This window comes from Saccostrea cucullata, unplaced genomic scaffold (assembly GCF_032062105.1).
Source record: "Saccostrea cucullata isolate Sc308-1 unplaced genomic scaffold, CSIRO_AGI_Scuc_v1 ctg575, whole genome shotgun sequence".
In the NCBI taxonomy this organism is placed as follows: domain Eukaryota; kingdom Metazoa; phylum Mollusca; class Bivalvia; order Ostreida; family Ostreidae; genus Saccostrea; species Saccostrea cuccullata.
The window spans coordinates 439,471-456,627 of NW_026932050.1; the positions used below are offsets into that span (position 1 = coordinate 439,471).

At 34.1% G+C, this 17,157-nt stretch overlaps 1 protein-coding gene across 1 annotated transcript; it reads right to left on the minus strand.

The window, feature by feature from the left end:
• Window positions 1-3,911: 3,911 nt before the first annotated feature.
• Window positions 3,912-15,826, minus strand: LOC134234363 (protein phosphatase 1B-like). Its single transcript, XM_062716424.1, has 6 exons — window positions 15,462-15,826; window positions 9,195-10,051; window positions 7,585-7,702; window positions 7,288-7,393; window positions 6,199-6,253; window positions 3,912-5,794 (listed from the first exon to the last, which is right to left on the minus strand). The coding sequence occupies exons 2-6, from the start codon at window positions 10,044-10,046 to the stop codon at window positions 5,780-5,782; spliced, it is 1,146 nt and encodes a 381-aa protein (XP_062572408.1). The 5' UTR covers window positions 10,047-10,051; window positions 15,462-15,826; the 3' UTR covers window positions 3,912-5,779.
• Window positions 15,827-17,157: the final 1,331 nt, after the last annotated feature.

The following is a 17,157-nucleotide window of genomic DNA, read 5'->3' on the forward strand; positions in this document are numbered from 1 at the left end:
GGTATAAAATACAAATTTGGCATATATACATAGAACAAATATATATTTAAATGTCACTTTTTCCGGGAAATTGTTAAACTTTTGTATCTCTTCACACAGGGATATCTGGAATACCATTTTTTAAAATTGTCAGGACAAAAAAAATAATACATTCTATAATAACAAAGCACCAAGGATGGACGATTTTGCTTTGTTTATATAAACGTCATATTTTGTTAATCCATTAAATGCTCTCACAATATTTAGTCATAAAAAGCATGTTTGTCCACTGTAAATATAACACCTGGTGTTATTACTGGGGATGTACTTTAATCATAGATTTGCATGATATTTTGGAAGGAAACAAACACAATATTTTTTAAAACTTCATGTAGAAAATTTTGAATTATTTTTTTAAATGGATTGTGACTTATTTCTAGAAAGCTTTCATTTTAAAATTGCGAGTTGTCTTTTGAACTTAGACACTTAAGTCTTTTAAAACAGTTTGACAGTGTAGCTCCTCTTAAGGTACATCGATACTCTGATAAGAGAAATAACTCTTATTAATAATATAAATGTCTATTATTCCTTTATGAATTTGTCGAGTTGAACCTTAAACAGAATTTCATGAAACATTGTTTGATGATATGTGTGTTGGTCAATCTGTGTGAAAGATGCACGTGTGAATGGCATACAATGTATGGGAATGTGAATACATAGAATGAAATCTTAAGTCAGAGTATTACTAATTAAAATTGCAAGTAACTCGTTTGTCTGATTTGTGATTATTTATCATGTATTTTCAGTTCTACTGGCCATAGAACATATAAACTACAGTTAAACTTCTGTATCTCTTACATAGATATCTGGAATACCATGAAATTGTGGACAAAGAAAATAAACTTATAACAACGATACGTCAAGAATGGATGATTTTGCCTAGTTTATATAAACGTTGTATTTTGTTAATCCGTTAAATGCTCTCACAATATTTAGTCATAAAAAGCATGTTTGCTATCGGGGTGTTTTACAGTACTTTGTAGATTTGCATTTTGGAAGGAAATTCTAATTGAAATCTTTTATTTCGAATTATATGCCTCTTTTGAACTTAGACACTTAAGTCTTTTAAAACAGTTTGACAGTGTAGCTCCTCTTAAGGTACATTGATACATGTACTCTGATAAAGGAGATAACTCTTAATAACATAAATTTCTATTATTCCTTTGTGAATTTGTCAAGTTGAACCTTAAACAGAATTTCATGAAAGTTCAGAGTTCAGATGAGACTGAATAAACTGAGATCCTGTCTCAAAGTTAGTGTTGGTACAAAAAAGAACCATCACTGCTCACTGACCCTGAGTATGGGTCAGAAAAAAAAATTCCTGAGAGGGATGGAGTTGTGAAATGCTGAAGCTCCTCCATGGCAGAAGTTTAAATTTCTTAAATTCAAGTCAAAATTTTACCAAATTTTAACCCTTGCAGCCTAACCCTAGCTTTAACACTAACCCTAACTCTAATTCTAATGGTAAACTATCCCTACCCTTGTAAGAGTTAGGGCTAGGGTAAGTGTCAGATCTAAGGTTAGGGTTAGGGTTCAAGTTATGGCTAGGGTTAGGGTTAGAGCTAGGGTTAGGAACTGCTATTTAGAGGCGAACAAAAGAAAATTCCCCAACATTGGCGGACTGGTGCCAGAGGTGTTAAGTTGTACTTTTACCTTGCCCATAATTTTGGATATTGCTCTTGAAGTGTGACCAAATTTTGAGAAACTCACCCCTTGGCCAATTCTTTTGTACAATTGGTGCTAGGCTTTCCATAATTCTTATGTGTTTATTCCTTGTAACATGACCTTCCTTTGGTTACCAATATTTTTGTGTCTCATGACCCTGAAGATTTGCAAAAATGGGTTAAACTCCCAAGGTCAAATGTGTTGGTACCCAAAGGAAGACCTTATCAATAGGAATACAAATGAAATATGAAAGGCATACATGTGTTATAGTTCCAACCTATCAAAAAATTATGGGCAAGGTTAATTTTTTGCAGACAAACAAACAGGAAGCTAGAGGGATTAATTGACAGAGTAACTATATGCTCCTAAATCTTCAATTCCAATGGCATAAAAATTAAAATTTTGTTTCCTTACTCACTTTTATATAAAATCCATGAGTTGCAAGACTCAAGTCACACTTGAAATATTGCCAAGAAAATAATATATGAACATACAATATATATTTCCTGTCCACTAAAGCAACTGCATTGGTGTTTCACCAAACCATCATCAGAGTTACCTCCGATACAACTTCCTGATAATCATTTTCCTTCCTTTTATCTCATTTTTTATTGACACTAAAAGTATCAACTTAATAAGAAACTGTAATGCTAATTCGGACATTATCACCATGCTATGGTAGTACCATACTCTTTTCTGTAAACAGTGTTTTCCATAAGAACCTGCTACTGCCCAAATTGACCACTTCAATTGACAAAAATGCCACTTTGAAATAAAAAATTTGTTGCAAGGTTCACAGAGATTTTGTTCATAAACCTCAGCCCAAAACCTGTTACAACTGATCTCTAACCTTTTACTTTGAAATAAAGGGAAAATACAGAAATTACTGACTACTTATGCATTGAAAACACATGTACATGTGCATTACAGTAAGAAGCCAATGAATATGAATTTATTTGCATCAATAATCTTCCTTGTAGACTAGCTTTCTGAGCTGTTTTTCTAGTTATGTTTTGTCATCAACCTTTGGTCCATAATATAGACTGGTATACCATGTGATTACTGTATACAGGGTTATTTTCGCCCTTTTGGACTTGTGAACAATTTTGCCCCGTTTTAAATTCGCCTAGTCATAGTTCTGTTTAAAGCTGAACACGACTCGTAAATAGGCATATGCCATTTTCGATAGCATTATCTACGATACATCAATACTAGGGTATACTCGTACACATTTGTTACACCTAACTGCTTTATTCTCATGGGTATCGGCGTGGAATGGCAACCCGTGTTCGTGCTGGTTATCTTGCATTACCTTTGTTAATATGCTATTGCAGTTACGTTTATCTATGTTGTTGTATACTGCACTGACTTATACAACTATAATTGTAAACTTATTTGGTATCTTATTTTCCTGCATTAGACGAAGCATGCTACCGAGTTCTGTATACATACGTCCGTCTTCGCCGGTGTCGACTGATTACACTGAACATTGACTAAGTTCTGCCCTATTTATAGGGGTCTGCAGAGTAGCGAGACTCGGGAACAAAAATGGCGGACAGATTCCTTTTACGAATCGTGTTCAGCTTTAAGAAGTTATGAGATGTAATTTGAATTCGCCCAGTCATAGTTCTGTTTAAGAAATTATGAGATGTAATTTGAATTCGCCCAGTTTTAAATTCGCCCAAACAAGGAGTCTCAGGACGAAAGAGACGAAAACAAAATGGGGGCGAAAATTTCTCTGTATACAGTAACCCTTCCAACAGTCAGCAAACATACATTAAATGGTATACCATGTGATAAACAAACAAGTCATACAGGAATATTTAATGAATCACTGTTTAGTTAGTATAGTATGTGATGTCCCTGGCATACTATACTAACTAGACAGCGATTCCTTTCATTTCCATTCATCTTGAAATAAAATTGTACATTAAGATTTTCAAAATGTAGACTAATGGATTTAAATCATTCCCATGTCAATTTCAATAGTCCTCACCCACTGACATCAAACACAAAGCCACACAAGGTTAACATGCACGTCAGACCTCCTTAGCGCAAGACACAAAGACGCGTGCAAGATTTACATGCGTATTAGGCCTCCTTTAGCTGCTGATCTATCGATCTGCCTTATTTACATTCCGGTAGAATTATCAAGAAATCAAGGCCACTAATTTTCAAAGAGTTACTGCAGAGAAAACAAATAGAAATGGAAATATTTCAGTTTTATTGGTATATCATTTTTTTTCTTATCTAAAGCTGAGACAAGTCACTAGTGAGAATGAGAACAGTGTGACTAGGGCAGATTTACCAGTTACACTGTAGTACACACACACTGAATCTAATACTGTATCTCCTAGGCTCACAAGTTTATATATAATCTATACAGGTCGCTTAATGACGCTCACACAAACATCAACAAAATAAAAACATCGCCCTATATGTACATGATGTATGCATCATAACCTCTTCCCTTCAACAAGCAAATACACCATTATATTATAATATATATATATATATATAATATTATATATATAAATTTGAAAATCTTTTTTTCCTGTAAAAATTTATTTTATATTTATCGGAATGTACCAGTATAAAATGTTGATTTAAACTCCGGGATCTTCATTTCTGCATCTTTTTTTCCACCTCTATATCTTAACCTTAATAATCTCCGACTCTGTACCAAACTATTATGCAAAACAAAAAAAAAATAACTCATTTATTTCAGATTTAATAGCAATTCATAATAATTTGAAGAAGGGGATAAATATATGAGATACAATCTTTCAGCAATCAACAGTAATTTTTTTTTTCAAGTATCACTACAAAGTAGAAGAAATTAGACAAATTGCACAATCATTAAAGTCAAAATTACTAAGAGCAGAAGAAATATTCTATACAAAAAAAGAGAAAAGAAATATTGAAGAAAATTACGATAAATTATGATGAACTGAATTAACCACTGCTCAAACTACTGTAATAAAAGGTCAAGGATTGTCCTAAAATCTGACCAGAATGCTGCGATATTTTGTGACAGACCCTAAGACATACAATCGCACGAGGTCCACACGTATGAACAACAAGCAGTGTGTGCAGACTAACTAACGAGTTCAAACGGCTAATAGCAAGGGGAATAACTCCTGTCAAGTCACCACATATTGCTACTGTAAAAAACTAGTACACTGTTTACACTCAACAACAAGATAGGAAGGTTATCTATCAATAATCGCAGTTTGCATTCAATATAGTATTTTATATATATATATATCATTTTTACATAAACGACAACAAAAAAATCCTAAAATATAGCACTATTAACATTTCTTGCAAAAGCAGACATACAAAATCTGCTCATTTTTGTTAAAAAAAGCTGAACCGAGGGGTTTATTAAAGGAATGACTGAACATAAAAAAAATAATAATATAGCAAAACCTTTTTACTTTGGTAATTTGTACTGCATCATAGCAAAAATTAGACAATATTCTGCTTTGAAAAAAATTAGTCCTGAATCGTTGTGAAGATGTCAACATATTACCCAATGTCCAACACAGCTGTGTTTAACATTTGTGATTTGCATGAAGGAGCCAGATATATTATATACATATGCGATATGAAGAACAGACATCTCAATAGAACACATACTCTAGTGCAAATATTCCCAGTCTGAGGAAATTCAGACTCTCTCTCTCTCTCTCTCTCTCTCTCTCTCACTCGACATTAATGACTACAATTTCACCGCTGAATAGAAACATACCGATAGCAACCAACAAGGTACAGTGGTGTTCATCAGAATTCTGAATGATAAACATTTGTAACATTATATAACAAATCCAACATTTTATATCATTGTCACTTTTATAATTTCACCACTGAAGAGACCTGAAGATAATCAGTATTATAGAGAACTGTAACGAACTACTTCAGTAATTTTCAGTTTGACGTTACAGCATGTTGAACCAAGACCTCCGGAAATAGGTGTAATTGAGCAAAATACGAAATGTTGAATATGTGGGTCTGAATGAAATCACTCGGTCTAAGACGGAGGTACCACTTCCTGTTGAAATAACACTGGAGTCTATCCTCTGTCCTCCTAAAAATACGAAGCAAAAGTAAATGAATTACCTTCATTTTGTAAAATATCTTCACATTCATCCAACATTTTTGCCCCTTCCTGTTTAATTGTACTTGGGAAGTTCAAGGTCTTAAAATATGAATTAATCTTGTACATGCACTAAAAATCAATTATTTTATTCAAAAGAGCTTTATTTTCACTTAAGTACTACACAAGACAGTGTGCTCATGAAAACATCATTCTGGGATTAACAAGTATTTCTAAAGATCATACAGGACAGTAACCACAATTCATGAAAATTTTCTCTCACTCATAAAGAGTAAATGTCAACCTTGTGAAAATAAGATGTCTTTAAAATTAAGTGATCTACAGTAAATTATTCTACATGAAGAAGTTACAGATACGAGTACTACTGTACTTACATCCTCAGATGAATTAGGTCTCAATTTCTTTAATATGCTTTCTATTGTGCTTCTCCTGTTTAAGAATTTAACACTTTTATAGAAAATTTATTCAATACTGTATGATTATGAGATAATACATGAATAAAGACACCAATGTTTAAGTAATACATTACAAGTATTTAGTTACATCAGTGAATAAAATACAGGGGATGACAAATCCCATTGCCCGACGCCCGGGGCTAGTGAATTTTAGGGTTGGGCAAGTGAAATTTTATCAACCACTTGCCAGTGGGCAAGTGACTTAATCAATTATCAAAAATAAAATCAATATGTATGCCAATATTCTACTCACTATTTTTTTTAATATATATTTATAAATACAGTATAAGTTAATGGTAGGGCAGGCAAAAATTCAGGTAGGGCAAGTGAATTTTGACCATGTACTTGCCCTTGGGCAAGTGCCTTTAAAATCTATTTGTCAGCCCCTGAAAATACATATTTGCTTTTGACAAGAGGTGTTCCAAGAAAAGCAACTCTACTGTAATCGTGTAATGTGTTGCAATGTTGAAATTTTTTCCTCATGAGGCCTATTTTCAAATAAGCTTGGATTTTCAGTAAGGCATGGAATTCTCGGTGCTACGTAATTAGCGTCTGTCAAATGGCGAATAGATTCTCATTGGTTAAGAAATTAAGAACATCATGAACTTAAAATTGACAGAGATGATATGACTTAAGCTCCACCTCTTTGCCGGACGAGACAATTTTATTGGTTACCACTTGTCCACATTTACCCAAATTTCTATCCCATGTATATTTCAACAATGAATGAATGCTATGTAAATTTCAGATGCTAATTATGTAACATTGACAATGCCACGTCTAACTGAAAGTCCAAGCTTACCTAAGAATTGTAATACATATCATAGAGAATCAACAAAATTTTTTAATATTTTTAACAATATTTCATTCTACATTTTAAAATTTTGTTTTAAAAAATACCCTGTCATTTTGATATGCATTATGTTATATTAGAAATTCAATGATGAAGATGGTACAGTTGTGAACTAACTGGAGATTGTACATAAATTATGATATGAGGAGTCTTACTTTGAAGTGATGCCTCCGCCAGGAGGAAAGCCGTCCATAACCTCGTTAAGCATGTGCATTATATAAGGTAAATCGGCCTCCGCCATATCAGGCTGGGCTATAATTTCTAAAAATAGAAACCAAAAATTATGTCAAACATTAGATTCTCCGGCTCCTTCATCTTTAAGAATGCTAATAAATTATATTTCATTTATTGATAAATGATATCATTTATAATTCACTTAATCATTTAATGAAGCAACAGAAAACATAATATTGTTTTATACACTGTTGCCAATGTACAGGGACTTAATTTACCTTTAATTTTTGCTTCTATTTTTGCATCTAGCTCCTGATCTTGTTTAACAGCTTCCTCTGTTGGTCGGGGAGATCCCTCGAAAGCTACGATTACAATACTCATATTATCTCGGCTACCCTGTGAATAGAGAATTGAGAAAGCTACGATTACAACTCTCATATTACCTCGGCTACCCTGTCAATTAGAGAAAGCTACGATTACAATACTCATATTATCTCGGCTACCCTGTCAACAGAGAAAGCCAAGATTACAATTCTGATATTATCTCGACTACCCTGTCAACAGAGAAAGTTACGATTACAATACTCATATTGTCTCGGCTACCCTGTAGGGAAAGCTACGATTACAATACTCATATTATCTCGGCTACCCTGTACGGAAAGCTACGATTACAATACTCATATTATCTCAGTTTCCCTGTCAACAGAGAAAGTTACGATTACAATACTCATATTATCTCAGTTTCCCTGTCAAGGAAGAATAAACAAAGCATAATAGATGTCAATGTGATATGCTCTTTTTTTAAGCATGTTAAGTAGATGTCTACTTGTCATGGGAAGTAAGTCTTTCAACACTTTTTCAGAAGTTGATAAACAATATATATTTCTGCAACCTTGGTGTTAAAAATTCAACTAAATAGAGGACGTGTTTTTATTTGCCAGTTAGTGAGCAGTTGTTTGCTTTTTTAAAATATTGAACTTGAACTGCCTGTCATACCAACCCCCCCCCCCTCCTTCCCCACCCAAAAACATTTTCCACTATAAGGTCTTGACAGCTATAGAAATAGGTCCAATATGTTCCAATTTTAGAACTGATTTTGTTTTTGAATACCTAAAATTATAGGAACTTGTCCGATATCCAATCTTAATTAAAATTAGACATTGGCCATTAACAACTTTTGTTTTCGTAAAATAGCTATCTTCAGAAAGGTTGGAAATTGGAGCAATTAATACAATTTTTGTCAACTGAGCTTCTTCCGTTTTCTATAGAAAGCTTCTAGAACACTCTATATCCTACTAAACCTAACTACAATGAGTCACACACTATCTGGCCTTCACACGGCTCGATTGTAATCTATTCATTTCCTTGTTATTAAAATAAGTCTGAATGACTATTTCAAATTACTTCTTTTTGTTTATCATGTGAAATATGAAAAAAAATCAAATTAGGTACTATTAGTTCTTTCAGTGACAAATTTCTTGAGCAACCCAAGAAATACTAGCATTGCTATTATAAACAAAATTTTACTGATTTTTTTAAAAATATATAATCATATTGCATTTATTAACTTAATAAAGTTAGGAGAAACCAGATGTATTCTAGTTTTTCATTCAACAGTGTTCAAGCTGTATTCAGTTAGATACTTGGGATGCTCACTCCTCCATGGCACCTTATCCCACCTCTGGAGGTCTGTGATTGCTCTGCTCCCAATATATATTGTTTTACGAATGGCTGGACCTTTGGCTAGAAAACTTATTAATGTAATCTCCATATTTTTTAAAATAAACTAAGCAGTATACTTTTAAAGATTCTAAGCAAACCATAACATGACCAGTGTTTTACAAATAAACAAGTACGTTATTAATTTATTTAATAATTAATAAATTACCTTATGAAGACATGTATCTACCACCATGTTACAGATCTGCTCCAAGCTGTCTGTGACCCTCATTCTGCTCCTAATAAAATCACAGAGTTCATCATTACTCATCACATCCCAGATCCCATCACAAGCCAGCACCAGAAATTCATCCTTGTCGCTCCGGGATTCCGTGGAAATCTCAGGCTCCGGGGACACCAACTGTTCACAGGGACCCATCCCCTGCACATTTTTGTATTCAAAGTCTCCTAAAGCTCTAGATACCGCCAGGGAACCGTTGACTCTTTGAATCATAACGCTGCCTCCCGCTTTCTGTATGCGCTCCTTTTCTGCTGGGTTGATTGGTTTATGATCACAGGTTGTGAAATGACATTTGCCATCACGAGAGAGCACTGCTCGTGAATCTCCGCAATTGGCAAAAAATATATGGTGAGGTGACACTATGGCACATACAGCAGTAGATCCACTTTTATCCTCTCCGCTCACCATCTCCGGCATTCCGCGGATCTTCTCATCCAGCTGCAGGAAGCCAGTTTTTATTCCTTTGTTGACGTCTTCCAGAGATGGTTGAATTTCTGTGCCTTCTTTCAACTCCAGCTTTCCTTTAAAATCATCGTTTGAGACTATTTCTTGTAGTAACTGCTCTGCACATGTTGCCGAAACTTTAGCACCTGCATGACCATCGAAGACGGCAAAGAAGGACCACTGTTTGAGTCCATAGGGAAGCCCCAGTATGGCTGTGTGGGCGTCTTCCATCTCCACTCTCCAGCCCTGCATGCTGCTGAGGCCGTAACGCAGGGTGTTTCCCACTCCCCCCTCATTGTGTTTGTCTGTCTTTGGCTTGTCCAAAAATGCACCCATTCTACCTGGAAAATGCAGTGTCATCAATGTTAATGCATGATTACTGTAAATTAAACTGATTATTATAAAATATAAATCCGAGTTTTCATTGCTCTATAATGTCATAGATTTGCTGATTATTTTATCTAAAATTGACTTACATCATGCTTCCACATTGGTAAAAAAAAAATTACAACTAAGTACACTGCGAGGCAAAATATTAATCCCTGGCCCCAAGAGGCATATTTATATTAATTCAGCAATGCATTTATCCAAATTAGTGTCCTGACTTCTTAGAAAAAGGGGATGCTTATTCTGTTTTTTTTTTTTTCATTGTGTTTAGGCCTAAAAAATTATTCATAACTTGGTCCTCAGGCCAGTTTTGTAAAATGTGGGAGGGATGCTTTTACCTCATTAAAACAGGCACAGGATTTTTTTTAAAATTTCAAAACAACTTTTAATCAAGTGCCTCTCAACACCTCCCACAACTAATCAAAGAGTGGTTCAGCACTCTAAATAGTACTTATGATTTTATTAAACATTGTCTAATTTATCAGTCTTCGGTTTACTTATCCTAATAGAATTCATCAAAACTTGCAGAAGTTTTTTTTTCCTGGAAATGTCCAAGTTCTGAGATTAAACTAGCCATCTGTGACAGTGTTGTATTTATTGAGTTCTAGCAGGGAACAGAATTTTCTGACACCTCTATTAAGAAGTAAGTTTAATAAGGTAATAAATTTTTAAATATCATCTGATGTTTTATGACTTAAACTACTGTTAAAATCAATAATTTTCATGGGGTTTAATTTTTGTGGTTTTCAAGGTATGAACAGATCCACCAATTTATGTCTTCCACAACATGATTTTTTTTTCATTATATTACTACTGAACAGTTCATCAACCTTGAAATCAAATCCCAAGAACCAACAAATATCCCCAAACCATGAAAATTTGATCCCTAAAAAATATGTGTTTTTACATTATAAGACTAGGTAAGGATGTGTTATAATTGAGAAAAGGTCACAAGGGGCAAATGCAAGACAGGGGAGCTCAATAAGACAAATATTCATTTTCCAATAAATATGTATCATCCAAGGACACATTCACGATTTTCACTTTAACACACTTACTACAAATAAACCATCTTTCCCCCCTAATTTACACACATTTAGACAGTAAACTGCATCATTTTATCAAATAATCTTTTAATCAAGAGTTTGACAGGTAATATTTTTGTAAAAGGATGCATTTGAAAAATTTTTTTTTTAATTCTTTTTGCATATCAACAGGCAGAAAATGAAGAAATCTTTCCTTTTCATTGTACAAGGAACTGATTTATAAAAGGTCCTGAATAAGTAAACAGCTTAAATCAAAATTCGTTAAGCTAAAATTAAGTCTTTAAGTGTTCCTTTTATTTTGCATATATTTTTTGTTTATATCAAAATTTTATATGGGATTTCTATGGCACGCCAAATTCACAAAAATGAGATAAACCTAGTTTCACAATTGATAAACTAGGTTTATCGACTGTAAACTATAGTTTACAAACCGTAAACTATAGTTAACGATTCGTTAAGTATAGTTTTCATCTGTAAAACTATATTTAACGGTTGTTAACTATAGTTTACGAATGATAATCTAAGTTTATCTGTCTGTAATAAGCGTTAACAATAGATTTTGTTGATAAACATAGATTCACGTTTGTAAACTATAGTTTACTATCGTAAACTATAGTTAAGAGTTGTTAATCATAGTTTCACAAATCGTGAAACTATATTTATCAGATCGTTAACTATAGTTAACAGTTTGTAAACTATAGTTTACAAATCGTGAAACTGTATTTATCAGATAATCTATGTTTTGCAATCGCAAATGATTGTTTTCAGTGTTAAGTATAGTTTACGGTTGTGAAACATAGATTATCGCGTTAACTATGGTTTACGGATGTAAAATATAGATTAACGTTGTTAACTATAGTTTACAGTCCGTAAACTATAGTTTACAACCGATGAACCTAGTTTATCGACTGTGAAACTATGTTTATCTCATTTTTGTGAATTTGGCGTGCCATAGATTTCACTGGGAAGCTGGGAAACAAGAAAAAGAGACTATCACAACTTATCTTGCTGAAACGTTAGGTCTTTCAATCTTAAAGAATGGGTGGACTTAACTGGCCAAAAAAAAATATGTCGTAAATATTAGGTTCATAAAATGTTTATTTTTTTTCACCATATAACCCCAGGATATCTTAACCATGTATTCATGATACAGTGAATTCAAAATGCTCTTTTCGAGGTAAACTAAACAAGAGGCCCAGGGGCCACATCGCTCACCTGAGCAATCTGCTAGGAGAAAGCACAAATCAGATCAGAACTGAAAGTTTACTGAGTTGGGGGGGGGGGGGGTTGAATTTTAACTCACCTGAGCAGGGGGTACATTGGTTTATTTTGAACAAACTTGAATCTACACTACCTGAGGACGATTCCATATAAATATAACTAAGCATGAATTTGAAGTACTTGAAAAGATATTTTAAAAGGTCTCCCTATATATTCCTATGTAAAACTTTGATCGGCCATTTTGCCCCCCCCCCCCCCCGGGGGTCATGATTTGAACAAACTTGAATCTAAACTACCTGAGGATGATTCCACATGAGTTTCATCTTTCCTGGCCCAGTGGTTCTTGAGAAGAAGATTTTTAAAGAATTTTCCTATATATCCTATGTACAAATTTGATCGGCCATTTTGGCCCCGCCCTACACTCGGGGTCATGTTTTGAATAAACTTGAATCTACACTACCTGAGGATGATTCCACATGAGTTTCATCTTTCCTGGTCCAGTGGTTCTTGAGAAGAAGATTTTTAAAGATTTTTCCTATATATTCCTATGTAAAACTTTGATCGGCCATTTTGGCCCCGCCCTATCCCCTGGGGTCATGATTTGAACAAACTTGAATCTATACTACCTGAGGATGATTCCACATGAGTTTCATCTTTCCTGGCCCAGTGGTTCTTGAGAAGAAGATTTTTAAAGATTTTTCCTATATATTCCTATGTAAAACTTTGATCGGCCATTTTGGCCCCGCCCTACCCCCTGGGGTCATGATTTGAACAAACTTGAATCTACACTACCTGAGGATGATTCCACATGAGTTTCATTTTTCCTGGCCAAGTGGTTCTTGAGAAGAAGATTATTAAAAATGCCATTAATTTTTCTCTAATTCATAATTATCTCCCCTTGGACAAGGGCGTGGCCCTTCAATTGAACCCACTTGATTCCCCTGCACCCAAGCACACTTCGTAGCTAGTTTGGTTGAAATTGGCCCAGTGGTTCTTGAGAAGAAGATGAAAATGTGAAAAGTTTACAACGACGACGACAACGACAACAGACAACGGACAAATTTTGATCAGAAAAGCTCACTTGAGCCTTTGGCTCAGGTGAGCTAATAAATATTGAAGGCATTTCTTGACTATCTATAGAAAATCACTTAGGGTCACAGGTTTTTCGTCGCCTGCTTAAATAGTCAGCACGTTTGTCAGCTGTTCTTAAGAAAACTATAGTTGTTTATTATACCTCTAATGATAATACTCGAATTTGATTTGCTGGTAAGAAAACTTTAAAACACAACAATGACTCCAAATGGTACTGTTTACAGCAATAAGGACCTAGGAATCATTGCACGTGGGATATAATGACCCGGTCATTATAAATAATGACTGCTAAATTATGATCTCTTAATCAAAAATTCCTTTTCGAGCTCGAGTGAATTAAATGCATAAAATAATAATTATTCGAGAAAACAACATGTTTTTAAAATTGTGCATGGTCTGTTTTGCATTACCATACAGAATACGGCAAAATTTTATCGTTAACTTAAACGGTTTACTCATTACAAAATATCGTTTCAATTCAGTTCTGGAATGTAGAAGCGGCTCTGTAAAGAGTTGAATTCTGTGTTAGATTTCGACTGGGTAGAGAAAGAGTAATCGTTAGTTATAACAATGTATGTCGCTATCAACCAAATATAATTTTAATCAGTAAATCATGATGCAAAAACTTGCACGACTTGCAGACGTCATCAGGTAAACGACTTCACTACACGGAGTGTAGCGAATCCCGATCCCGATCAAAGAAAGAATTGATAACGGTTAGAGATTCATACTTTTCAATATATATCGGTATAATAAAACAACTGATTACCCCTTTTGAGTTCAACATGGTGAAATAAAGACCCTCGACCTGGCCCACTTGATGACCTGCCCTGACCTCGGCTGCTACGCGGCCTCGGTCAGGTCAGGTCACCTCGTGGGCCAGGTCTCGGGTCCTTATTTCACAATGTTGACCTTAAAAGGGGTAATTAATTGTAAAATATTAAACAAAATAACGTCATAAGGAGAAGAGCCGACAAATGTGTGCTCATACTTAATTTATCAAAGAACACGTTCGAAACAAACTTCTGTCTTCCATTGTTATGACAGTGTTAACCTAGATTTTATTTCGATATTGACCTGCTAATTATTACAATTCATCATGTGAAGTCCATCTGCGAGTGTACTCGTGAAAACAGTTACATTGTATTCTTCCACCTGCAGCTAACCTCGATCTAAGTCGTGTCTTTGAATATGTTTGGTTGCCGTTTCCAGAATTTAGCATATTTAATGTCGTTTTAATTTTGCGTGTCATCATATTTTTAAAATAATTTTATATTCACATTGCTGTAATATGCTTAACACTTATATTGAATCTTTGGAGAGAGAGGGATAGAAAGAGATCGCGAGGAAAATTAATTCGCGAATAGATGGTTGGTCAACAAATTGTACATGGATTTCAGCACCATAAAAATAAAAGTAAATCCCAGGATAACCGGCCTATTACATCATTGTAGGAAGGGAAATTCCTCACCCCCTGGTCTTACGGACCATCAAGAATGCCTTCAACTTTAATACTTGTTAAATGGTGACTATCATAACATTACCATCATATTTCTCTCCACCTTGCTAGAGCATTACAGCTTTACGGGGCATATTTTAATGGTGTTGAGCCATTTGGGGTCAATCTACAAACCCCATTATTTTTCACTAGATAAGACAATTAAATATTGCTACATTTAATTCCAAATCCAGGTGTGAATGACTAATTAATAACTTTGTAAAATTTTCTTAGACCTGTACAATAATGTCAAAAACATATTTTCAGAATTCTGATATACTGGAATCTGTAGGAAAACACCCATTGGCCATTTTTATATATCATATATCTAATGATTCAAATAAAAAATATGTTGTTCCCTCTCGCTCGAAAGTCTTATAAACTATATTGTGAGAGGTTAGAGATAAACAAACAACAACAAGCATGTATTTTGAAACACTTCAAATTCTGGAACATGACAAGAATTCATGTTTTAATTTTAGCGAATAAGTGTTAAAGATAATTTACCTAATTTACACTTTGTCAATCAGAGATCTTGTTTATGGAATCCTTTCTGTAGAAATCTTTGTAAATAATGTTAACATAACTAGTTCTCCGCGTCAACTGCCACTTGACTTGAAAACGAACGCCATGAAATTAAGCAAACGGTGTCGCGCATTTTACAAGCTTGAATTCAGGCAGTGCTGCATGTGTAGACGTTTCGTACGAAATCGCCTATCTAACCAATTTACCGACTATTCGAAAATTGTGAAAAATAACATAAATGTGTCTTAACTAGTACAATTCAGTCGATTTTTCTCGTGGGGACCACTGACAACCAAAGGTCAATATGGCTTCTGCCATAAATGAGCATGCTCAGAGCCACGGGAATAAATCCCAGTCGCTAAAACGTTTTCGAGCACGGAGTGTTCATCCAGATTTTTCAAGCGTTTTGTAATATTCACAAAATGGAAAATGACGTCATTTTTTAAAACGGGAAATAAGTTTAAAGAATATCTAACTGCGTCAAATTATACCAAAGGTCTTTGAAAACCTTAAATAAAATGATTCTAAACTATTCGTGCCATTTCAAATCATTTTCCTTCGAGAAAAATCCATTTGACCTTTTTGTACTTTACTTAAATTAACTCGTACTATATAATTTCTTGAAATGTTGCACCTAAATGTATTCCTCTGCATATTTATATGTATTGTAATAAAATAGAAAACAAAGCCAATTTACGAATATGTCCTTTCAGTTTTGGCGTTTAGTCATAAGATTAGTAAATTCACAAAAGTCTTATAAAGATTAATTTAAAAAAGATATTCAAATAAACAGTTAATATACGTATTATGTATCAAACTCCAAATAATTCCATCTCCTTTATTTGCAATAGCATGGTTAGAATGCATATATTATACTTGTATTCCATTTGTTACAAGTCCTTCTGCCATCTGTCCATTAATTTTTTAATTGGAAAAGGCGTTATTTTATGTTAATAAAAATATGAAAGATTGAAAAAATCAAAACCTTTTTTATTTGGCCCTACAAGCCCTCCCGGTTCCGACGCCTATGATTTAATTGGAAAAGGCGTTATTTTATGTTAATAAAAATATGAAAGATTGAATCAAAACCTTTTTTATTTATGCAATTCTCTATATTTCTACACATCTCACGGACAACTGTTTGCATTCGTATTAAGGGAAGACAACACTCTATTACTTGTGAAAATATAGCTATGATATAGGCAACTGCAGCTTGCGGCTTTGTTTGCCATATACTTTTTAAAATTTATCTCATTTGAAAATATTTTCTCTCCTCTAGATCTTGAAAGACCCTTGGTAGAGTTGTGTCTGACATAAGAGGAGGACTTACTATAGTAGTTGGTTCTACATTGAAAATATATATTACGCGTTTAAAAATCTTTTTTCCCCGGAAATCTAATTACTATCTGTTTTTAAAAACCATTTTTCGAGAAAAAGGCGTAATAACGCCTTTTAGAAAGGCGTTATAACGCCTTTATATAAAGGGCGTAATAACGCCTTTTAGAAAAGCATTACAACGCCTTTTCAAAAAGGCGTAAAAACGCCTTTAGGAATAGAAAGGCGTAATAACGCTTTTTCAGAAGGCATTATAACGCATTTTTTCGCATTATTACGCCTTTTCAAAAGGCGTTATAACGCCTATTAATTTTTTTTCTCTTTAGATTGATCCTAAATAGGT